The following is a 25,616-nucleotide window of genomic DNA, read 5'->3' as shown; positions in this document are numbered from 1 at the left end:
AGTTTGTCCTAAATTTGTAAAATTCTCATGAAAGATTAGATACAAAGACTTAAGATAGTTGACCAAATTAAAAAGTTACTTTCTCTGTTTCAGGTAAATTAGACTTACTCTTTTTTTAATCTCTCTCATGGGAATGATTTTTTTTCTTGATCTGGGAAATTCTCGTTTTCTAGCTCTTTACCACATTGTTATAGGGTATATGTCTAAAGCTTTTGTTCTTGGACTGATAGTTTTTCGGGGGGTTTTGTTTTATTCTTTTTACTCTACTCTGTCTTAGTCTCTTCCCCCAATATACTGTAAATCTTTAAAAGTCTTTATTTAATAAATATATCATTCATTAATTGAAATGCTTAAAAATGTACAGCAACCTGATACTTTTATGTTACTTTTCAAATTTCACTGAAATATTTGTATTTCCAGAACCTCATTTTCTATTTGCCAGAGCTCTTCTGTCCTCAGTGAAGTATTTTAAGTAATTCTGCTTAATTTGAGCAGTTTTTTGTAGGATTAACTAGCAGCTTTAATCCGCTTCCAATTCTTGGCAGCTAATGAATCCTTAGGCTCCTGTCTGGGTGTGTGCTTGCTTTGTTGACAGCCTGCCTGCTCAGTGATTTTAGGTTGATTCGGCAGTTTTAGAACTGTTGGTGTAGAAGTGAGTCTTGGAGCAACAGAGCACCATTAAAGAAAAAGAAAGGGCAAGTACTTTTAGGATCTGCTGTGAAGTATAATGAAAGACTTAGAGTATGTTAGTGAAAGGATTGCTGGGCCATAGCCTGCTTCATATTCATCACATAGTCATGGAAATATCTTTTGAAAAGACTGATGTAAAGGCCTGTTCTGCTACTGCTTTGTGAAATGGAAGATTGGAATTAGATGCTTAAATGGAAAATGTTCTCTTGTTGCAGCCTCTTTGAAATGTGCTGCTGGTGGGAGCTGCAGCTTCCTCCTGCTGACTCTGAGCCCCAGGCTTCGGTTGAGATGGTCCTTTCAGAAATGTGGAGCTTAGTCCAAGCCTGGATTTCAGTGGGTAGCACCTGGCATCTGTGGCTAGAAAGTCCTATGAAGTGTAAGTGCTTTATTCTCTCCTTGTCAAGAATCCCTTTTCCTTCCTTATCTTCCTTCTGTCTGCAACTCAGCAGAGGGCAAGTACAATGAGCAATATACTGTAGTGTCTAGGGTATCAGGATTTGGTTGCATTTTCTTTATGATTCAGTGACCAAAACAAGATTATTTGTTTTTGGATGTCAACAATTCTTAAACCGTCCTAGAATTCAAAATAAAGTGTTAAATTATGACCCCTTAATATATAGTACTGACAGTATCATCCCAAGTAAGTTTTCATTGACAGTCTGCTTAGCAGCTGTGATATTTAAGTTTGCCAGGTTTCTTTAGAGATCACTCTGTATTTTATTCTTACTCTAAAAGACAAGTATTTGAAAAGAGAGGCACATTAGACCAGTGGGTGAGGTAGCATCAAGATAAATAAGGATGGTTAAAATGAGAGGACAGCTCTTTCCCTTTGGTTCTACCTGTTTGGGAATTTTCTGAAGACCAGTTTCTCCTAGAAGTGTCCTAGGAAATTCAGCTTTTAGTTTAGTTACAAAACAACAAAAACCTAGATAATTACATAATGAGCATTAAAAGATACAAGTTTTATAGGTGATTTAGTTGCTTGGAGTTAAGTGCTGTTCTCTTTTTTCCTATTTCAGAAATACTGGTAATATTTTAAAGTAAGCTCATTCCAGAAGATTCCTGTTTTAGGGAGATTTTAAGGTTCTCTTCACTGAAATTTTTCTGAAAAATCTAAATCTTCAGATTTTAGCTAGGAAATTATTGAGCTTCTTCTCATTGCTAAAACAAAATCTATATTTAAAATAAAACAGAACCAAGGCTCCATCTGTGCAAGGCATGTGAGGTTCTACAAATGAGGATTCTGAATGAAAAATGTCTCATCCTCTCGGCCTTTGTTTTCTTTATCTGTAAAGAACTGATTTGCTTATTCTCTCTTGCCCTTTCGCAGTACATTTTGGATTCTGTTCTTAGAGCTGATTCCCAATCCTTAAGTATTTAGCTATGTAGTAGAAGGATGAGCTTTTCATGATTGGGAAAGCAAAGAGGTGTTACAGACTTAGGAGATGATAGTATCTTGTCATTTTGCTTCATATTTAGTAATTTAATAAATACTTTATTTAAGTAATTCTTATGGCCAAAGGATTTTGTGAGATGTAGACAGTAGTTAAAATTGTTCTTTACCTTTGAAGAGCTTTACCTTTGAAGAGCTCACAGTCTATTAGAAAAGATGAATGAAGCCCTGAGTAATTATAGTACAAAGTTCTACGGTTGAGCTGTCATAGAGCCAATATAAAAAGATTCCTGCCTCCAATTTTTCTTGTTATCTCTGTGTTTCAGGAGTTTGAATATGATGTGTTTAGTGGTTATTTGTGTGGGGGAGTGGAGGACAGGAATGTTCTCTGTTGCCCCAGTCTACCATAGTCTCAGCTCCAGGGCTGCTGTTCTCAGTGGTGGGGTGTTCTCAGTGGTGGGGCTTTCTCAGTGACCCTGATCTCACCTATGGCATTCTTGCTTTGCCTTGCATCTGGCAGGTCTTGTGCAGGATACTTTTATTTGCCCTTCTGTTGGTCTGTAACAGCAATAGGTCTTCACCTGTGCCGTGAGGGTGACAAGATTTGCTGCCCCCACACAGCTTGAGGCTTTTGTTCAGTAAGGGAGAGGATCTAGTCAGCTTGTTGTGCCTTCTGTGCCCTTGAGGGTTCCTGTCCAGGATCATCCTACCCAAAGGAGTTTTTCTCTGGTCTTTTGCCCTATCTCCGATCTTTGTCCTGAGTATTTGGGGGAGGTTTGTGGAGAAGAGCCTGTAGGTGGTTGTGAACTCCCCTTGTGTCTATGAATCCCAGAGGTTTTACATGTTCATGCTAGTCCATACTCAGACTTTATCAGTTTGTTCATAATTTTAGCGGTATTTTTATTAATTGGTTATGTTGTGCCCTGTGTCTTTTCCTCATTTGTTATGCCACAGATGAACCAGTACTTGCCTCCTGTCTCCTTGGAGGTCTGTCTTTAGATTTCAGTCTACTTGGTTGCCCTGGGACCTGAGCTTTCTGATGCATTTTAAGAAGTTATTTTGTCATTTATTTGTTTTTGTTTATTGTTAACTCAAAAGCAGTGTTCTTTCTGACTTGCTACATCTTAGATAGATGTAGAACTCCTCTCAGGTATTTTTTTTTTTTAAAGATTTTATTTACTGTCAGAGAGAGAGAGCGTGGGCACGCCCACACACACAAGCAGGGGGAGCGGCAGGCAGAGGGAGAAGCAGGTTCCCCACTGAGCAGGGAGCCTGATGTGGGACTCGATCCCAGCCAGGACCCTGGGATCATGACCTGAGCCAAAGGCAGACACTTAACCAGTTGAGCCACCCAGGCGTCTCTCCTCTCAGGTATTTTTATTCATATGTTTTAAACCCCACAAGATGATATTACTTTATATAATCAGCGTCCATAAAGATTTACTCACATCCTTAACCTTTCCATTACTCTTCATTTCTTCCTATTTACATGTTTCCATCCAGAATTATTTTCCTGTTCCATGAAGAACACCCTTTAGTATTTTCTTCTTTTTGGGTATGTTGGTTATAAACTGTCTTCTTCTCTTTTACTATTATTTAAAAATTTTTTTGTTTATTTATCTTATTTAGTTAGTAAGTAAGTAAGCAAAGCAGCAAACAAGCAAATAAGCAAGCAAGCACTAGACCCAGTGTGTGGCTTGAACTCATAACCCCAGGATGAAAAACCAGGTGGTCTACCAACTGAGTCAGCCATGCACCCCTTTCTTTAGGGTCTTAAATGTCTTATTTTGTTACATTTTGGAAGGGTTTTTTGTTGGTATAAAATAACTGATTGGTAGTTATTTTCCTTCAGTACTTTGAAGATACTGGTTCCTGTTGTTAATGTTGACAAGCCAGCTATCAATCTAATTGTTGTTCTTTTAAAGGTAATATATCTTCTTTTCTCTTTTCTCTGTCCTTTAGATTTTCCTCTTTGGCCTTTTTTTTTTTTTTTTTTTTTAAGATTTATTAATTTATTTGAGAGAGAGCACATGAGGGTACAGAGAGAGTCTTAACCAGATTCTGCACTGAGCGCTGAGCCCAATGCAGGGCTCGATCTCATGACCTGGAGATCATTACCTGAGCCGAAACCAAGAGTTGGGACGTTTAACCGACTGCACCACCCAGGCGCGCCTCCTCTTTGGCTTCTTGACAGTGTTATTATGATGTGCCTAGGTCTGGTTTTTCTGTCCTTAGGGTTTATAGAGCTTCTTAAGTCTGTGGGTGGTGTGTTTTACCACTTTGGAAATTTCTCAGCCATTATCTGTAGTGCTTCTGCCCCATTTTTTCTTTTCCTTCTAGGATTTCAGTTATATGTATGTTAAAGTTTTTCACTGTGTCCCACATGTCACTCGGATTCTTCCCATTCTTTCCCTTCTGTCTCTTTTGATTTTGTGCTTCGGTCTTGTTATTTTCTCTTGATTTGTTTCTAGCATAGTAATCTTTTCTTCAGTTGTCTAATTTGCAGTTTTAACCCTTCCATTTGGTTATTAATTTTGGTTACTGTATTTTTCAGTTTTAGAATTTCCATTTGATTCTTTTTTATAGATTACATTTCTTAATGGACGTTCTCCAGTTTGTCTTCTAATTCCTTAAATATATTAATCAGCTACTTAATTTTTTCCCAACTGTTTGAAAAGTTCATAACTTGAAAGGACTGTAGCGTGAACAGTGATAACCCTTCTCAATTTGACAGTGTTCCATTTGCTTCTCTCTGTCTTTCTCTTTCTGTCCTTCTCTGAGTGTATTTTTTTTTAACCTTTTGGAAGTAAATTGAAGACCTTTTAATGCTGTACCCCTAAACACTGACATATTTCTTGTAAGAACAAGGACATTTTTCTAAACTAAAACCATTGTTACTCTAGAAATATAACTTTGGCATAATGGTATTATCTAATACACAGCCTATATTCACATTTCCCGATAGCTTTTATTTTTTATTTTTCCTAATCCAGGATCCATTTAAGGAAATGCATTGCTTATAGTTGGTCTTTTTAGTTCTTCAGGGTATTTTTGTTTTTCTTTTATGATAGTGACATTAAAAAACAAATCTAGGCCCATGTTTGTTTTTAATATGCCCCGCTATTTGGATTTGTCTCATCATTTTCTCCTGATTTCATTCAGGTAAAACATTTTTTGGAGGAATACTACATGGTTGATAATTTGTTGTTTCCAGTGAAACACATCAGGAGTAGTATAAAAATTTGTTCCAGGCGCCTGGGTGGCTCAGTCGTTAAGCATCTGCCTTCGGCTCAGGTCATGATCCCAGGGTCCTGGGATTGAGCCCCACTTCGGGCTCCCTGCTCTGCGGGAAGCCTGCTTCTCCCTCTCCCCGTGCTTGTGTTCCTGCTCTCTCTATCTCTCTCTCTCTCAAATAAATAAAATCTTAAAAAAAAAAAAATTTGTTCCATTATTGGTGATGTTAAGTTTTGTCACTTCAGTTAAGACATCATAGTTGTTTTAGTCCTCATTCCATTATCTAGGTACATTATTTTCTGTTGTCTGTTTCTTTTCCCTTTGTTATTGTTACTTAGTCTTGCTTTTGTTTGATACTGGATATATTATGAAAAGTTGAAGGGATAATAAATGTTTTCCTCGTGACATGATTTCTTTTGCTTCTGGCAGGTCTTTATAATAGGACCAAATCCCTTTAATCTAAGAAGAGATTGAGCAGATTCTAAACTGTGTTTCTTTCTTTCATTTGGTGATAAAATACACATAACATAAAATTTACCATTTTTAACTATTTTATTTATTTTTAAAGATTTATTTATTTGAGAGGGAGAGAGCGTGCGCATGTGCGCATGGGGAGGGGCATAAGGAGAAGTGGAGAGAAACTTTAGTAGACTCCTCGCCGAGCTTGGAGCCTGATGTGGGGCTCAATCCCAGGACCTTGAGATGACCTGAGCCGAAACCAAGAATCAGTTGCTCAACTGACTGCACCACCCAGGGACCCCCATTTTAGCTATTTTAAAGTGTACATTTAGTGGCATTAAATACATTCACATTAATGTACCACCATTACTTTTTTTTTTTTTTTATATGACAGGGAGAGAGAGACAGCGAGAGAGGGAACACAAGCAGGGGGAGTGGGAGAGGGAGAAGCAGTCTTCCCTCAGAGTAGGGAACCCAACGCGGGCCTCGATCCCAGAACCCTGGGATCACGGCCTGAGCTGAAGGCAGATGCTTAACGACTGAGCCACCCAAGCGCCCCAAGTGTACCACTATTACCACAGTGCATCTCCAGAACTTTGCATCTTCAACTGAAACTCTGTACCCATCAAACAGTAACTCTCCCCATTATCCTCTCCCTTCAGTGCCTGGCAATCAAAATTCTAACTTTGTCTCTATGAATCTGACTACTCTCGGTACTTCATATTAGTAGAATCATGCAGTATTTGTCCTTTTGTGTCTGGTTTATTTCACTTAGTAAAATGTCCTCAAGGTTCATCCATGTTATAGCATGTAATGGTACTTCTTAAGGCTGAATAATAATCATTGTATGTGTATACCACATTTTGTTTATCCATTCATCTTTCAGTTAGCATTTGAGGTGTTTTCAACCTTTGGCTATTTTGAAATACGCTGCTATGAACGTTGGTGTATATAAATATCTGAGTCCCTACTTTCCATTGTTTTGGGCATATACTCAGAAGCAGAATTGCTGGATTACACGGTAATTTTATTTTTAATTTTTTGAGGCTCAGATGATTAACACTTAACTATCTGAGCCACCCAGGTGCCCCATGTTGTGTAGTTTTCAGTGTACAAGTCTTTTTGCTTCCTTACTTTATTCCTGAGTAGATTCTGTTCTTTTTTTGATGCTATTGTAAATGCAATTGTTTTCTTAATTTCCTTTTCAAATTGTTCATTGTTAATGTATAAAAACTGTTCATGTTTAATATATAAAAACTGATTTGGGGTGTTGATTTTGTATTTTGCAACTTTCCTGAATTCATCTATTAATTCTAATAGGTTTTTTGGGAATCTTTAGGGTTTTCTACATATAAGATCATGTCATATGTAAGTAACCATCATTTTACCCCTTCCTGTCCAATTTGAATGCCTTTTCTTTTTCTTGCTTAATTGCTTTGGCTGGAACTTCCAATAAGAACTTCCAATGCTGTGTTGAATTTAAGTGGCAAAAGTGGGCATCCTTGTCTTGTTGCTGATCTTCAGAGTTTTGAAAACCTGCCAGTGACCATTGAGTAAGATGTTCATTGTGGGTTTTTCATGTATGGTCTTTTTTATGTTGAGATAGTTTTCTTCTTTTCCTAGTTTGTTGAGTGTCATGAAAGGGTGTTACATTTTGCCAAATGCTTTTTCTGCATCAATTGAAATGTTAGTCTTTTTTTCCCCTTCATTCTTTTAACATATGGTATATTACACTTTTACATTTTTTTATGTTGAACCACCCTTGCATTCCATGAATAAATCTGACTTGGTCATGGTGTATAATCCTTTAATGTACTGTTGAATTCGGTTTGCTAGCATGTTATTGAGGGGTTTTTTCATCAATATTTAAATTGGTCTGAAGTTTTCTTGTGTCTTTGGCTTTGGTATCAGAGTAGTTTTGGTTTCATAGAATAAATTAGGAAGCATTCTCTCCTCCTCTTCAGTTTTTTGGAAGAGTTTGAGAAAAAATTGGTCTTTAAATGTTTGGTAGAAAACACCAGTAAAGCCATCTGGTCCTGGGCTTTTCTTTATTGGGAGGTTTTGATTCAATATTTTTACTAGTTATAGCAATATAGTCTATTTAGATTTTCTATTTCTTTTTGATTCAGTCTTGGTACATTGTATGTTTCTGTCTGCCCATTTCATCTACAGTATCCAATTTGTTGGTATACTGTTGTTCATAGTATTTCTTATAATCTTTTTTTATTCTGTAAAATTGATAGTAAGTCCTCACTTTCATTTCTTTCTTAGTTAATATAGCTAAAGGTTTGGGTTTTTTTTTTTTTTTATCTTTTCAAAGAATCAAATTTTTGTTTTTCTGTTCTCTATTTTATTTATCTTTGCTCCAGTTTTTATTATTTTCTTCCTTGTGCTAGCTTTGGGTTTAGTTTGTTCTTTTTCCTGCAAATTGCCAGCTGCATCCAAAGGTTTGATGAGACACAAGTTTGATCCTCTTGTCATTGTGGTATCCTGTTCTTTTGTCAGGATGCACATAATATTTGGTTGGTTGTTCTCATGATCTGTGAAACAAATTACCTTAAAACAAAAATTGTTTTGGGGGTACTCAGCTGGCTCAGTCAGTAGAGCATGTGACTCTTGATCTCAAGATTGTGAGTTCAAGCCCCACATTGAGCATGGAGCCTACTTAAAAAAATTTTTTAAAAACAAGAATCACTTCATTGTATCTCACAATTTTGTAGGTCACATATTTGAGCAGGACTCTGTGGATTCTAATTCTGCTCCATGAAGTTTGGTGGATGGGCTGGTCTGGAGGTTCTAAGATGGCTTCATTTTCATGACTGACACTGATAGAAATGGCTGGAAGGCTGGACTTATCCGGGCTCCTCTTGCTTTCCATGTAGTCTTAGGTTTCTTTACATTGTCTCTCCAGTAGAGAACTCTGAGGTTTGTTTGTTTTTTTTTTTTTTTAAGATTTTATTTATTTATTTATTTGACAGAGAGAAACACAGCGAGTGAGGGATCACAAGCAGGGGGAGTGGGAGAGGGAGAAGTAGGCTTCCTGCTGAGCGATGATGCGGGCTTGATCCCAGGACCCTGGGATCATGACCTGAGCCAAAGGCAGACACTTAACAACAGAGCCACCCAGGCGCCCCCCTGTTTCTTTTTAAAGCTCACCCACTAATTTTATCCCCTATTCATGAACATTGCCTGTAGCAATTATTACTGTGGTGTTGAAATAGTAATTGTCTATTTTTCTCATTCCTTCTTACCTTTATTAACTAAGCATTCTTCTGTAAAAATGATGTTTTATACCTTACAAATAACTTCGCACTTACTTGGTCATTGTTCACATCAGTATGGACTCACGGCATTTGCTTTATTTTTGAGTTTATAATCCAATACTATCATAATCCATTTTCTTACACTAGGTTTTTTATATTTGGCCATTGAGCTCTTTCAGGTTGGCTTCTATGTCCTTTGGACTTTAGACTGGTTTTTTGTTGTTGTTGTTGTTTTAGATTCAGCAATTGTTTAATGTTATCGTGTCCAATTTATTTAGATGGATAGCCAATATCTCTGTGTTTTTCTGGTAGACTAGTTTTTAAAATGTTTTTCTGGCCTGCTTTCCTTGTAGAGATGTTATTCTGCTCATTATTTTCTTTTTCCCCCTATATCTATATATGGCATTTGGCTTCAATTGCTTATTTTTTTATGAAATTAGTCTTTCTGAACTTTTGGAGGCATGGCTAAGGGTAGTATTTTCATCTTCAAAGAACTTCCTTTTCTGTTGTTTTCTTTTTTTTTTTTTTTTTTAAGATTTTATTTATTTATTTGACAGAGAGAGACACAGCGAGAGAGGGAACACAAGCAGGGGGAGTGGGAGAGGGAGAAGTAGGCTTCCCGCGGAGCAGGGAGCCCGATGCGGGGCTCGATCCCAGGACCCTGGGATCATGACCTGAGCCGAAGGCAGACGCTTAACGACTGAGCCACCCAGGCGCCCCCTTTTCTGTTGTTTTCTGATAGTATTTACAAATGTGATTTGATTTCTAAGATTTCCAGTTTTGTTACCTTCTCCTTTTCTTCTTTTGTCTCTATTTTACTTATCCTGTATAATATTGATTCTGTTCACAGCATTCTATCTTCAGTTTTGAGTCCTGTCCTTCCATTTCAAGAATTTATAGAAGCTAGACTGTACCATCTCCTTAGATGTTATGTAGGCCTCTTCCACTCACCTCTTCTACTCACCTGCTTTCAGATCGGACAAAACCTCTTCTATTTTCAGTCCTCAAATTGTCTCTCTGTTCTTTCCATTGAATACTTTTTGGTTCTTTTGGTGTTCCTCTTGCCTTATATCCATTAGATACCCTGTTATTTTTCTCTGCTTCTGCTTTTACTGAAGCTGAAACTACATAGGTCTTACAGATGTCACTGGTTTGTCCCCAACCACTTATATTTTGGGGTTCTTAGACATAACAAGATAATACCTGGTTTTGTTGTAAATGCCCATAGTGCTTTAGTTTTGCTCTTTAACTGCTGTGTTTTTATGAGGGCATTTATGGAGATTCCAAGGTTTCATAGAATCTTTTTGCTATTATTTTTTTAAAATAACAGTTGGAGGGGAGCCTGGCTGGCTCAATTGGTAGAGCATGCGACTTGTGATCTCAGGGTCATGAGTTCAAACCCCACATTGGGTATAGAGCTTACTTAAAAAATAACAAAAGCCAGGGGCACCTGGGTGGCTCAGTTGTTAAGCGCCTGCCTTCGGCTGAGGTCATGATCTCAGGGTCCCGGGATCGAGTCCCGCATAGGGCTTCCTGCTCAGCAGGGGAGTCTGCTTCTCCCTCTCCCTCTGTGCTCTCTCTCTCTCTCTCAAATAAATAAAATATATATTTTTTAAAAGCCAATAAACTAGATTATAAAGTATCAGTTTGAGAAAAATATATTTTGATGGCATATTAAACTACAGATGTGCTTGAGTTACTGGTTAGATACCAAATAGCTAAAAACTTATGTGGCTGGAAGATTTTTTGTGTGACATAATGTTTTATGCTTATTTTCCACCATCTTATTTGATTGAAAGCTAAGTTTTATGTTAATTAACCTCTAATGAACTTCAGTGTCTCTGTTTTCAGTTTACTTTGGGAACTTGTACAGGCCATTTATTCTGCCTGTTTCTCTTTATTGACTCCTGTTTATCTTTGGAAAGATCTTGAAGAATCATTATGTATTACTTGTGAAGTGCTCTAGCTGTATAAGAAATTGACTAGGTGAATCTATGTGATCTCCTTCCACAATTGCTTCTGCTGAATTGAGATTGAAATTTTTTTTTCAGTTCATTATTGCCAACCTACTTTAGCCTTCTCCCAAGAAGAGGCAGTTTGGTAGAATTGGATTAAAATTAATCAGTTGTTAATTAGTTGCCTACTCTGTACTGTACAACTTTGTTCCCAAAGTTATCTTTCAAAATAGAACTCTTTTATAACTGTGACTAGCCATTAGAGACCAAATCCTATGCTTTCATTCCATTATTATTTCCATAGATACATTTATTTTCTCCTGTGAAAATGATTTTAGTAGTATGTATATATAGCACTTTGCCAAACATAAATATATTAGAAAGTAATAGAAGTATGTGAAATACTCATTTAGGGTGAGATTTTTTTTCTGCTAAAAGGAACTAAAGATTGAAATGTAGGTCTACTGAGACCTATTTATAGATATATTAAAATGGTTATCAGATTCAATTCTCAAAGTGAACAAAAGCTTATTAAAGTGGAAAAGAAACATCTAAACAGATAGGGTTGGAAGTTGTACAGTGACATTTTAGTTTTAGTAGGAGCTTTTGGGACTTTCTTCTTCCTACTCTCCCCCCTACACAATAATGATTCTGATCAGCAAGATTAGACCTATTGATCTGATTGATAACTCTCATGCCTTCCTAGAATGAGTCAGAAGGATTTAGGTAATACTTTTGTTGAACAGGGCCTATAAATATATAGTTTGAGGTATTGGCTAAATTAGTGGGTAATTTAGCTTCTCAGGTTTTTATTATATTGGTCTACATATGTCTTTATATGTATTGAGGTGTAACATTAAAATTACTTAGTACAATAGTCTTTAAGACATTTTTGTCTGATCTGCTTTCAGGTTCATGCATGGGAGATTTCAGACCAATTGTTACAGATCCGACAGGATGTGGAATCATGCTACTTTGCTGCACAGACCATGAAAATGAAAATTCAGACCTCATTTTATGAGCTCCCCACAGACTCTCATGCCTCTTTACGGGACTCATTACTAACCCATATCCAGAACTTGAAAGACTTGTCACCTGTCATTGTAACGCAGGTAAATCCTGTGCTTCTCATTAGGGAAATTTGTAAGGCCATTAGGATTTATCAGATTTTGATTGACATTGCTAGGCCATGTGAAATAATGTTAACTTTATTATGGACTTAATGGTATATTCTTAAGTGGATAGAAAGTGAAAATCTTCTATGTTAATATTAGAGTTCATTTGATTTCAAACCATTTTAAATACCAGAAGTGGGGGAGATGAGTATAGGTTTTCACAGGCAGGCATATGTGGCGTCCCCCCCCCCCGCCCCGTTAAAATTGCAGATGATAAAAATATTGTATACTCTTCTGTTCTGGGTCAGAGGTCTGCCTGCTTGCTTTTAAAAAAATCGTTTCTGGACCAGTTGGCTAGTAAAAGTCTTACGAATGAAACAGTGAAGCATCTGGCCCTTCCGCCTTAGACTGGTAAATACATTAGAAAGGAAGACTGGAAGCTTCAGTGAATACATACTCATGTGTGTTCTCTGCCTGGCATAGAAGTGCCCTTGAAGAGGAAGGAGGCTTTTGCATAAGGCTTCAAGATGAGAAATGGAAAGAGAAGGGAAATGGCATTCCATTACTTGAGGAGTGAGTCAAAGGGCTGACTTTGTCAGTAGCTTTGGCCTTTTGGCAAAGTATAATTTATCTGTCCATGAAGTTCTATGGTATTGCCAAATAAAAGTAAGTATTGAGATATTCTGAGGAAAATCTATAGTCTGTTCTTTCTGATTTCTTTTTGTTGTTTTTTGGTTTTGTTTTTTCATTTTTAGAGGTTAACTTTTAAATCCTAGCAATTTGTAGCTAGCCCGGGAGAGTTTATATTATATGTGTAGTTGTGGAGGTGAGGAGAGGTGGGTGGGTGGGGTGCCAGTCTTTGTTGTCATATTGTTTGGATAAAGAAGTTTAGTTTCTTTGCTTTCCAGTTAATATTGATGGTAACCCTATTTCTGTTCATCTGTTCTATTCATTTATTTAATCTCTTCTTATTCAGCTGGCTTTAGCAATAGCAGACCTTGCCCTACAGATGCCTTCCTGGAAGGGATGTGTACAAACATTGGTGGAAAAGTAAGTAACTTGTATTAACTATATTCTAGCATTTGGAATTACTATTAACCTTGTACAAAGAGAAATTTGTTTGCATTAGCGAGACATTTGGAATATTTCCCCAAACACTTAACAAAGAATTATTACTAACTTTTGTTAGATTAAAAGAAAATCGTTTAAAATTTAAATATTACAGAAGTGTGTCATGTGGAACATAAAAGGCCTTCATAATTTATACACACATGTTCCTTGAATTAACTGCAGTGAAGTCTTTCATTGTCTTGTGGGTCACTCCCACTAACTGACATGTCAGCAGTTCTATAAAAACATTGTCAGAATGTTTAAGATTATATTAAATGAGAAGTCATTATGAGTAAAAGTTCTTACTAATTGGGGTTTATTTTATATCTGTCAAAGGGACAGTATGATTTTCAGATACACGGAGCCTGCTACTTTGAATAAAAGCATTTCCTCATGGTCTTGGCCGGATAATCTTGATATTTGTTTGCATTTTGGCATTTGGTTAGGATATTATTTTTGAGCAAAGTGGATGTCCTATTTACCTAATCCAACTACAATGTGTCATTAAAGCCTTTATATGGATAGTTGTTTTTTGTTTTTGTTTTTTTTTAAGATTTTATTTATTTATTTGACAGAGAGAGACACAGCGAGAGAGAGAGCACAAGCAGGGGGAGTGGGAGAGGGAGAAGCAGGCTTCCCGTGGAGCAGGGAGCCCAATGCAGGGCTCGATCCCAGGACTCTGGGATCATGACCTGAGCCGAAGGCAGCCGATTAACGACTGAGCCACCCAGGCACCATGGATAGTTTTTTTTTTTTTTAAGAAAATTTTCATTAAGAAAATTAACACATGTTCCTTGAAAACATTCTAATAGTGTGGAAGCTTTCAAAGTAAAAGCCTTTCTCTCTCCCTATTTCAATATTTCATAAGTAACCACTATTAATGGTTGACTATATAGCCCTCCAGACTTTAAGCATTTTAAAATAAATAAGTGCGTATATATTCTAATATATCTATGTATTTGTTCACTCATATGTAATATATTTCATATACTTTTTTTATAGTATGTTGTGGACATCTTTTCATGTTAGGACATAGATATTTCATTCACTATAATGGCTATGTATATTCCATTGTATAACTGTCTGTAACCTTTTTTATTCTAATAATGGAGGACCTTTATATTTTCCCAATATTTTTGCTATTATGAAAAAGTTTTGCAGTGCATATATTTATATACTTCGCATATGTATGTGAGATTTTCTGAGAGAAATTTCTGGAAGTGGAGTTGCTGGGTCACAGATGATGCAAGTTGAAATTTTGATTTCCATATACCTTTCCAAAAAATTTTATCTGTTTTTTTCCTCCATTTTAACAGTAGCGAGAATGCTGCTTTTGTTGTTATAGGTTATTCGAAGCCTGTTGTTATCTTGTGATTGTGTATTTTCTGACTCTGAGTAACTGTAATCTCTCCCCTTTCCTTTTCCAGATATAGCAATGATGTAACTTCTCTGCCTTTTCTGCTGGAGATCCTTACAGTGTTACCTGAAGAAGTACATAGTCGTTCCTTACGAATTGGGGCTAACCGGCGCACAGAAATTATAGAAGATTTGGCCTTCTACTCTAGTACAGTGGTATCTCTGTTGGTGAGTAAGTGTGAAATACTAAGTTGTTCTGTAGGGGCAAAAAGCCATGGTGGTTATTTTTTAATTCAATTGCATTATTGTGAAATACGATTTCTTTGCAAGAATTGGCAATGATAATACTGTGACATTTATAGAACACTTTACAATTAAATACTTTCATATTCAGAAACTATACTTTTTGAGCTTGTAAGTAACACTGTGAGGGTGATGTTATTTCCATTTTATGAATGATATATACAGGCTTGAGACTTATGCAACTGCTAGTTCAGAATTTGAACTCAGGCTTTGTGATTACACATCCCTTGCTTTTCTACTACTTCATGGTACAAACTGTTGGCTCTTGACAAAGGACCATGCTAATGTATAAATTTACTTAAGGATCAGTTGAGATTTGATAGGGAGGTGGTTCAGGACTTTAATTGACCTTTGGGCAATATCACAATTATAGATTAGGTAACACTACACCATCTTTTTAAAAAGAGTTAAATGTGATTAGGTCCTTTTTGACTAGGTAGACATTTTATTTTATTTTATTTTAAAGATTTTATTTATTTATTTTTGAGAGAGAGAATGAGATAGAGAGAGAGATCATGAGGGTCAGAGGGAGAAGCAGACTCCCTGCTGAGCAGGGAGCCCGATGCGGGACTCGATTCCGGGACTCCAGGATCATGACCTGAGCCGAAGGCAGTCGCTTAACCAACTGAGCCACCCAGGCGTCCCATAGGTAGACATTTTAATGCTGTAGACCAGTGATGGGTAAATTTATGGCCTATGAACTAGTCACCTATTTTTGTAAATAGAGTTTTACTGTAAATAGTCATGCCCATTCAGTTATGTATTGTGTACGTCCATAATTTTGAGCTGAAATGGCAGAGTTGAATAATTTTCACAGAGACCACATATAGTCTATAAAATCTAAAGTATTTACTCTTTGGCCCTTTAAAGAAAGTATTTGCTGGTTCTTGAACTTGATGGTATTAAATTATATAGCCGCCCCATCTCATTTTTAGGTCTTTATAGTCTAGTCTAGATCAATTTTTTCAATAATGTGGTTATAGATTATTTTTCAGGGAATTGTTTCAGTACTTTTGCAATATCATAGAACTTTTTTTTTTTTAATTTTTATTTAAAGATGATAGTTGCTTGAGAGTTGGGTTTTTTTTGGTTTTTTTTTTAAGATTTTATTTATTTATCTTGACAGACAGAGAGACAGTGAGAGAGAGGGAACACAAGCAGGGGGAGTGGGAGAGGGGGAAGCAGGCTTCCCTCTGAGCAGAGAGCCCAATGTGGGGCTCAATCCCAGGTCCCTGGGATCATGACCTGAGCCGAAGGCAGACACTTAATGACTGAGCCACCCAGGCGCCCCAGAACTTCTTATTTGAAAAAGAAATTTTTTACTTAAAATTGTGTTCAGATCGGTGTTAGAAATTCACTGGAAAATTATTCTTTTATATGCATTTTTCAATTTACCATTTATTTTAAAGAAACAGTATTATTGAGAATTAGAAAATACAAATTATATTCAAACCATCTGGAGATCACACTGTTAACCCTTTAGTACATATCCTCTATGAACGTATGACAAATTTTTTAAATACAAATGAGATTATATTTTACCTATCCTCCTATAGCCTGCTTTTTCAGTCATCCAGCTTCCTCTTTCCATTTCAGTAAATTTTTATATCATCTAATAAGTACCCAGACCATCTTCACATTCCCCAAGTTCATCCTAAAATACCCTTTACAGCATTTTTCCAAATCAGTATCTAGTCTAGAACCATGTCCTGTATCAGTTTATTATGATTCCTTTTTTTTTTTTTTTTAAAGATTTTATTTATTTATTTGAGAGAGAGAATGAGATAGAGAGAGAGAGAGAGCATGAGAAGGGGGAGGGTCAGAGGGAGAAGCAGACTCCCCGCCGAGCAGGGAGCCCGATGCGGGACTCGATCCCGGGACTCCAGGATCATGACCTGAGCCGAAGGCAGTGGCTTAACCAACTGAGCCACCCAGGCGCCCTCTTTTTTTTTTTTTTAAAGATTTTATTTATTTGACAGAGAGAGAGCAAGTACACAAACAGGCAGAATGGCAGGCAGAGGGAGAGGGAGAAGCAGGCTCCCCGCTGAGCAGGGAGCCCGATGCGGGGCTCGATCCCAGGACCCTGGGATCATGACCTGAGCTGAAGGCAGACGCTTAACTGACTGAGCCACCCAGGCGCTCCAGTTTATTATGATTCCTAATCACAGTCCCTCTTCCCCTTCTTTTCAAAATGACACTGATTGAGTTGAGATTGGACCAGTTATTTTATAGACTGTCTTGCCTTTTGGATTTTCTGGTTGCTTTGTCTTTGTTTCATTTAGTTTGTTTTTCTGTTCTCTGTATTTCCTTTAATTGGAAGTTGTATCTAAAACAGTCTTTCTCAGTAGGGATTCCTCTAGAGAATTAAGCCTTAATGCCCTAAGGCATCCATTGTATGGAACAAATTCTCTCCTATGCATTAATAATGGTACAAGTATGCTATCCTTAGGATAATGGAGAAAATAGTCACCCAAATAATTTTCTGTAAGACTTAATTCTTTCCAGAACCCTGGTTGAGAAAGACTTGATGATTGATTTTAAAAGGTTAAAGATTTTTAAATTTTTATTTATTTATTTTTAAGGGGGGGCGACAGAGAGGGAGAGAGAGAATCTTAAAGCAGGCTCCATCCCCAGTGCAGAACCTGACATAAGGCTTGATTTCACAACCCTGAGATTGTGACCTGAGCCAAAATCAAGAGTCGGACACTTAAATCAACTGAGCCACCCAGATGCCCCAAAAGGTTAAACATTATTGACTGGAATACATCATAGATACTTCATGTGTCATCTTATCAGAAGAGAAATACTTTTTGGTGACCTTCCATTAGTGATGTTAGGGTTGACTAGATTAGGATGATGACAGTTTGATTCTTCCATTTATAAAGTTTGTTTTCCTCTTTATAATGCAATTTGTATGATGGTAGTTCATAAAATAGAAAATGTTAAATTCCATATCAACCTTTGCCTAAAGATTTTAAATTCTAGTTGGTAATCATTGTCTTAATAATTTCATTGGGGGGCACCTGGGTGACTCAGTTGTTAAGCGTCTGCCTTCGGCTCAGGTCATGATCCCAGGATTCTGGGATCGAGTCCCGCATCCGGCTCCCTGCTCTGCGGGAAGCCTGCTTCTCCCTCTCCCACTCCCCCTGCTTGTGTTCCCTCTCTCACTGTGTCTCTCTCTGTCAAATAAATAAATAAAATCTTAAAAAAAAAAGTTTCATTGTGGTTTGCAAAATAATATTTTAATAATTCTGTCATTCTTTCTGTGCATGTATTAGTTGCCTTTCTTGTGAGTATTCTGGCATTCCTCTACTAGAAAAGCACTATAAATCTTAAATTCTTTTTTAATTTCCTGTTTGCAAAATAAGCTTTTGTTTTAAACCTGCCTCAAGTGTTACTGGTTTTTTTTCTGACATCTCTTTATGGAGTGTTACGGCTCATGGGTTTTCATTGATTCAGGGTCTCAACTAAAATCTTTCTTTTGATGCTTAAAATATTATAACTTTGGCCACTGGAGCATTTCTCTCCTTCCTAACACAAAAAGAGGACTAATACTCACCTTGTTACCTCCTTGCCCCAGATCTAGAATCCTTGGTTCCTTTTAGTATCAGTCTGGGTCTAGTCAGAGGAGAGAAACCACATAGTAGTATGTGGGAATGTTTAATACAAAGAATGATTAATTCTAACTGGAGATTACAGTGATGAGGGATTGTCTAGTAAGAAGTAAAGAGAGCTCTAAAGAATATAAGCATAAAACAGAAACAAGGAGCAGACGTTAACCCCAAGGCTAAGATAGAGTTTCCAAGGAAGAAGGAGTTCACCCCCTCCCAGGGCTAAGATCCAGACCCTGTTGGAGAAGGCACAGAATTGTGGAGAAGTCATTTTTGGCACTCTGTGCTGCTGAAAATCAGTCTTTTTGAACTTGCTGGAAATCTGCCTTCTAGGAAGCCCAAGAAAGCTATTCAGGGAATGTGTCTCTCTGCCACAAAATCACCTTGGTATGGGAGTACCAGAGGAAGCTGATGGCCACTAGGTCCGGCAGACATTGGAGAAACTGAGCACATTGAATCTGGTGCTGAAGAAGTTGCACATTCTTTAGGAGCCAGACGCGATTTGCTGTAAATCCATTGGAGAGGGTGGGGGAAATGCTGGGGAAACTGGTGGCCAGTGCACTGCAAGAGGCAGGCACCAGAGGAAATAGGAGTCTGGGGCTGGAGGAGTGGCACATTCTGTAGAAGGCTACCAAGGGAGCACACTAGCACCAGGAAGCAGACCCTTTTCTCTTGTTTCTCTCTAGTGGCCTTTTGACAAAAAGTCACTGCTACCTGGCACAGGAAAAAATATTTAAAGGGCCCAGATCCATTTTTACAGAGTAGTCTAAAAGGGTGAATTTGGTGCTGAGAGGCAATACATCTATAACCAGCTGTATGTAGTCTTCCTATTTGACTAACTTAGCTTCCTATTTGGTTAACTCTTTTACATACATTTAAACTCGTGTGCAGGGGCGCCTGGGTGGCTCCGTTGGTTAAGCGTCTGCCTTTGGCTCAGTTCATGTTCTCAGGGTACTGGGATCGAGCCCCGCATTGGGCTCCCTGCTCAGTGGGGAGTCTTCTTCTCCCTCTCCCTCTGTCCCTCTCCCCTGCTTGTGTGTACTCGTGCGCTCACACACACTCCCTCATGCTGTCTCTCAAATAAATAAAATTTTTTTTTTTTTTTTAAGATTTTATTTATTTATTTGACAGAGAGAGACAGTGAGAGAGGGAACACAAGCAGGGGGAGTGGCAGAGGGAGAAGCAGCCTTCCCGCTGAGCAGGGAGCCCGATGCGGGACTCAATCCCAGGACCCTGAGATCATGACCTGAGCCGAAGGCAGACGCTTAACGACTGAGCCACCAAGTCACCCCTCAAATAAATAAAAATCTTAAAAAAAACAAAAACAAAAACAAAAAACTTGTGTGCAATGGCATAACAAGCAAATAGGAAGTATGCAGAGCTACTACAGCCCTCATTTATCTGTTGGTCAGAAGAATTCTAGAATTGGTATCTGTGGCTTTCTTGCACAACTCGTTTCTTCTTTCCCCTGCTGCTATAGACTGAATATTTGTGTGTGTGTCTCCCCCCTTCCCCCTCCCCCCACCAAAATTTATCTGTTGCTATGGACTGAATATTTGCCTGTGTGCCCCCCCGCAATTATATATTTATATGTTGAAACCTAGTGCCCAGTGTGGTAGTATTAGGAGGTGGGGCTTTTGGAAGGTGATTAGGTCATGAGTATGGGACCCTCATGAATGGGATTGGTGCCCTTATAAAAGAGAACCCAGAAAGCTCTCTTCCCTCTTATGTCATGTGTAAACTCTAGAGAAAAGATCCTTCATTATGAAGCAGGAAGCCAGTTCCTCACCAGACACTGGATCTGGGGATACCTTGATCTTGAACTTCTTAGCCTCTAAATCTGTGAAAAATAAATTTCTGTTGTTTATAAGCCACCCATCCTATCATATTCTGTTACAGCAGCCTGAATGGACTAAGACACCTGCCTTGCTCAGAACCTCAGCTGGTTGGAGTTCTTTACTCTGTGAAGTGACCCAAACCTTCATTCCCCCAAAGAGTCTGAGCCCTCAATAATCCTGCCTTTTGTGGTTGTTGCTTCTGTAGTTTTCCATTAACCTTTACTGTTGAGCATGGAAGTATTAAGAAGCTCTCTAGAAAATTCTCTGTGTTCCAGACTGAGAACTCCTTGCTTCGATTGTGTAGGAGGAACTCAGTTCTTCCTTGGTTATTGGGATCAGTCACTCCAGCCTACAGATTAACACCCTCCTCCCCTTTTTCCTATTCGTTCAGTGGCATAAGAAGCTCAAATTGTCCAGGTGGTTGACTTACCTTATAGTTTACTGGAATCATGTTTGTATTTCCTGGTAGAAGCATTCCTTCCTTGGGGATCAGATTCTCCAACAGAGGTCAAAGTTGCTCATTACTGTACTTCCCTTACTCTGATATGAGTTCCTTGATTAGATAGGATGCCATGATGGTTGGATATGGCATTCTGTGAGTCTGTGGTTAATACAGTGCTAACAGAAGCACTGCAAGCAGGGAAGGCAAATCCATATGCAGCATATAAGTCTCTTTCTTCCTGTGAGCCTTGTCCTTCCAGACAAATCTCTTCTTCCTTCGTGATAGAAGTTTTAATCAATCAACCTGGTCCCCATGGTAGATGGTGCCATTTTAGGGACTTGGTGTTGGTCTCTGCTGTTGGCAGATTTGACACTCATCAGTAGTTTTAACTTAGTGGAAGAACATGTTAATCCTAGTGTAGCCTCTGTCTCAGCTACTATGGCCACTTTGTTTATGAGCGTATTGAGCAAGGTGATTGGGGAAAGGGGCTGACATTATAGAGTTTCTAATTTTGTCCATCTATCATTGAAAGATTTCTCTATAGTGGATGTCTTTTGGTGGGTATTCACATAGGACAAATTTCTCCATAGTCTGTGCCTATTTGTATACCATTTATATATACTTCTGCCTCAGACTTCCTTGTCACCAATCTTTTAATCATGCTTCTTCCAAATCCCTGGTCATCCAAATCATTGAAAATTGTCCATAAATAAGTACAGATCCATATTTTTGGTTCTCTCTCACTCCATACGTCATGGACAACCAGTTATACTGCTTCAAGTTCTGCCCATTAGGATTTTCCTTCAACCACTGTCCTTTCACTACAACCACTGTCCTTCACTGTCCTTCACTACCCTGTATGGGTCTGTAATTCTGCAGCTCTCCACCTTCAGGTGGTACCAGCATGTTGTGCACATCATTCTGTAATCTGGGCTAGAGTTTTCTTCTTTAGTTAACTAGGTTGTAAGGAACATCCAGGAGGCAGGAGGCAATAGGCATGGATTGAGGGAAATGAATCAATGCAAGAAGAGTTGGTGTCAAAGGAATCTGACCTACCTGCTCATGCAACTTTCTTACACTTTCCTGAACTCAGTTTCTTGTATTCCATTTCTGTTGGATGACAAGTTGCTGTTACGCATGCCCATGTTTAGGTAGTTCAGACATACTTAGTTCATGATGAGAAGCGCAGGCCACGTGATCACCTGATGTCCTATGGATAGATGTTCAGTTTCTGCCAAGGTCGGTAGCAAGCCAGAAGCTGTTTCTCAAAAGAATAATTACCTGCAGAAGGTATAGATTTGCTCCCAAGTCCTAGATATTTGCACTATGATTTTCCTGGGTCCTTGCCAGAGGCACCATATATATACTCATTAAATCCAGAATCTCTAGGAAGTATACTCATATCAATGATGAGTTCTGTATATGGCATTCTGTGAGTCTGTGGTTAATACAGACTCAAGTTAGTGGTATATTCCAGCCTCCCATGGTCTGGTACCCTTAGAATCATTCCTGTATATGTTCCCCAGGTTTCTTCAGATACATGTTAGCAAAGTTATACAGTTTTCTTGATAAGTTATTTCCTCTTGTATATACCTGTCATTCCACCCCTCCCCCTGCCCAGAAGGTGCTAAGATTTGGCCATAGTGGGTGGCACAGGAAATGGTTGTGGTAGGTCTTGAAGAGATTGGGCAACACCTATGAAGCCATTTGTCTCAGATGACATTATTACAGGGCTTTCAAACTGAAGAAGGCTATTCTTCTCAGACACTGGAAGGCAGACTACATCTGCTGGTAAGGGAGACTCAATAATTTGGGAGTTCAAGATTATCTGTTTCATTAGGGTCCAGACACCAGATGTCTCTTTTCCAAGTTTCAGAATTCCACGTTTTACAATTTCTTAACTTTCACATGAGAAATTTGGTGAGATTGTGAATTCAGCTGTTGTTTGTAATTCAGCAAGCCACACAAATTATGTGTATGACTATCAGCCCTGGAGCTACACAAAATAAGAGCTTCATTTAGAGTGGTTGTGGAAGATTTGGTTCTCAGACTATGACTTGAATTGAGTTAAGGGACCCGAGCTTGTCATTTTCTTTTTGTAAGGTCTCAAGTGAAGCCAAACGAATCCAGTCAGCACTGCAGCCCTCATAAGCATCATTACAGGCGCAGTGGTCAGTGTAGTAGCCACTCGGACTCCCACGGCATGTGCTTGACTTAACACTTCCTCATAATTGACAACAGGCAATAGCTTGATTTGTTGTATTGAATTCTGAAAAATTTGTCCCTGTGGTACTTAATAAGGTCTATAACTCTGTCATGTAGCTTGTCATGTTACAGAACCCAGAAAATGAAATAGTCCAGAATGGCCAGGAAAAATAGGCTGGCTGTAATACCAGGTATCAAAGGCCTCTTAAACCTTTTTCATTGTTTCCCCCACATTCCTCTTATTCATTCTATTCCATCCCATTTTGTCAGTATTTTACTTTTGTGGTCTCTTCAAATGGAGCCTTTCCTAAACATTGTGTTGAACTTTTAAAAGTTTTAAATATTATTCTTCTTGCCCTTATAGTTGACTGAGGCTGTCCTCTAATATATTTTTCTCCCTTCATTTAGTCTTCATTTTGTTAATCCAAGATCAGTTTTTATTTACCTCTGCTTTATTTTTACTGGTGAACGCTTCTGGCATAAATGTTTCAGCTTTGAGGCGTTGCTTTAAGAGACAGAGTTCTTAATAATACAGTTCTTAAAGAGGAAGTAAATTGAAATGTCATTCAGGAAGTATAAAGGCCAAACAGTTGTGTGATGACTTTACATCCAGAGCTTCAAAGATTCAAGTATGTGTGTGGTTGCCATGAATTTACTTGAAGCATTCTTGTTTTTCTTCTTTCAATTCAGTTCAGTACAATTCAAACTAATTGAGAAGAATATAATCATAATTGCTTGATACAGCAAATATAGGAGGAGCATGGCTACCTAGAAGTACAAGAGTCAACATTTAGATCACTATGGGAATCTGTACCCCACCACAAACCCCATGGCAATTATGACGTTTCTGACCCATTGCCTGTAAAAGTTACTTTTAAACATTTTTTTTTAATCCAGAAAAAGTTGCATTACACTTCATTTTGGAAAAAACATACATCACAAAAACAGTTTGCAAAGAGAAACAGTGCTGAGTTTTAGTTAGCTTTTCATTTTATCTCTTTTATCAACCTACCATATTTATAGTAGTGTCACTTTCTGTGGAATGGTGTATTTGCTGGAGTATTCGAGTGCAGAAGCTGAAACATCAGCTTTTTATATGGGGATATACAATAGTAGGACTATCTTGTTTTTATTCTGTAAAATCAACTATGTAGATGAGTATTACTTGAAGATAATTTTTTGATACAATTATATTAATGCAGAAGAGGGATCTAAGAAACCATTATTTCTGAAACAGAACTATCTTTGGGCAAGTCTGCAATCTCTTTGTATCTCAGCTTCCCAGTTGAGAAAGTGGAAATAGTACCTGGCTGTAGTTTTAGTGGGGATTAATGAATTAAGAATATTGAGAGCACCATCTGGTACTTACAAAGCACTTTTAACTGTTAGCTGTTAGTATTCTTTTCCTCCTCGTTATTACACCTAAGAGGTGATTGTAATGTTTAAATTTAAAGTTTGGCATTATTTAACTTTTTTTCCCTTCTTTTCAGATGACCTGTGTAGAAAAAGCAGGAACAGATGAGAAAATGCTTATGAAGGTCTTTCGCTGTTTAGGAAGTTGGTTTAACCTAGGAGTTTTGGACAGTAACTTCATGGCGAACAATAAGTTACTAGCACTCCTTTTCGAGGTTTTGGTAAGTAATGGCTTTGTTTATGAAAGTATTTTTACCACGTAGTCACAGTAGTAACTAACCTTCGGGGACATAGCAGTGTTTTCAGATTTCTGTACAGTGATTGGAAGGTGTATAGTAAGAAAGCGGCAATGTCTCTTCCTTGTTACCAAGTTACCAAATGAAGGTATTAATATTAATACTCAGAATAGAATGTAGTTAGGTTTAATAGGAAAGCAGTTTTATATGTTGATCAGTGATTTACATATTAAACAACAAGTAACAAAAAACCAGTGGTCTCTTTTTTCTTGTTTTAAAAATATAATAATGGTCATTGGGTCTTTGAGACAGTTACAGATCAGAATATTATCTTTGCAGTTGTGATCGTTTATTTAAGCATCAGGGTATGTATAGGGTGGATTTGAGGCTTTTGAGATTAATGGAATAAAAAGTAGTGTCTTTTTATGTACTTGTGCATGTTTTCCGTAAACTTTGAAAATAATAGTACCTAGTAATACATTATTTTGTCTTGGTAGATAGGAGTAAGTGAGTGCATAGAGTAAGACTACTTTTTAGAACAAGAAACATAGCAATGTCTCAAGCACATATCGAACAGGTCTTTGGAGATGGGAGTGATTTTGTCTGCTTTTCCTGGATGGTCTCTTTCCATGAAGTCATATTAGTATGGAAGCTCTGTGTGTACTGGTTAGTGCACTGTTATTTAGAAGATGGTAGCATGATAATGGGTTGATACCACTGTGAATTAAAGAAAAGGAAAGCACATTCTCCAAGGAGACATTTTTGGTGTTTCATTGTTGTTAGTGTATTTATGCTTCATTCTTGCATCAGGAGCTAAGACTCAGGAAAGTTAGGACACTAATAATTGTTTTGCTAGTCATTGTCTTTGTTTCCATGTCTATTGATGCCCTACCTCAGTAATGGTAATTTTGGTTCTCATCTCACTAAATTGTGTGAAGAATAGTCAGTATAAATAAATTAATACCCCACTTTTGTTTAAAAATTTATGAATAT

General features: G+C 37.8%; 1 protein-coding gene across 2 annotated transcripts in view; it reads left to right on the top strand.

Annotated features, from left to right (window-relative positions):
• The window catches only part of TNPO3 (transportin 3), a 78,831-nt gene that overhangs the window by 11,585 nt on the left and 41,630 nt on the right, over window positions 1-25,616 (top strand). The window contains exons 2-6 of one of the 2 annotated variants that reach the window (XM_036089327.2): window positions 906-1,066; window positions 11,906-12,106; window positions 13,086-13,159; window positions 14,647-14,803; window positions 24,465-24,608. In XM_036089327.2, the coding sequence (XP_035945220.1) occupies window positions 11,984-12,106; window positions 13,086-13,159; window positions 14,647-14,803; window positions 24,465-24,608 (498 nt within the window). In that variant the 5' untranslated portion in view covers window positions 906-1,066; window positions 11,906-11,983. The remainder of the gene's footprint in view (window positions 1-905; window positions 1,067-11,905; window positions 12,107-13,085; window positions 13,160-14,646; window positions 14,804-24,464; window positions 24,609-25,616) is intronic. The other variant, XM_036089326.2, reaches the window with a different exon arrangement.

Source organism: Halichoerus grypus, chromosome 12, assembly GCF_964656455.1.
Source record: "Halichoerus grypus chromosome 12, mHalGry1.hap1.1, whole genome shotgun sequence".
Classification (NCBI taxonomy): domain Eukaryota; kingdom Metazoa; phylum Chordata; class Mammalia; order Carnivora; family Phocidae; genus Halichoerus; species Halichoerus grypus.
The sequence above is the reverse complement of the archived record's forward strand: the minus strand, read 5'-3'. Positions and strand labels throughout refer to the sequence as shown.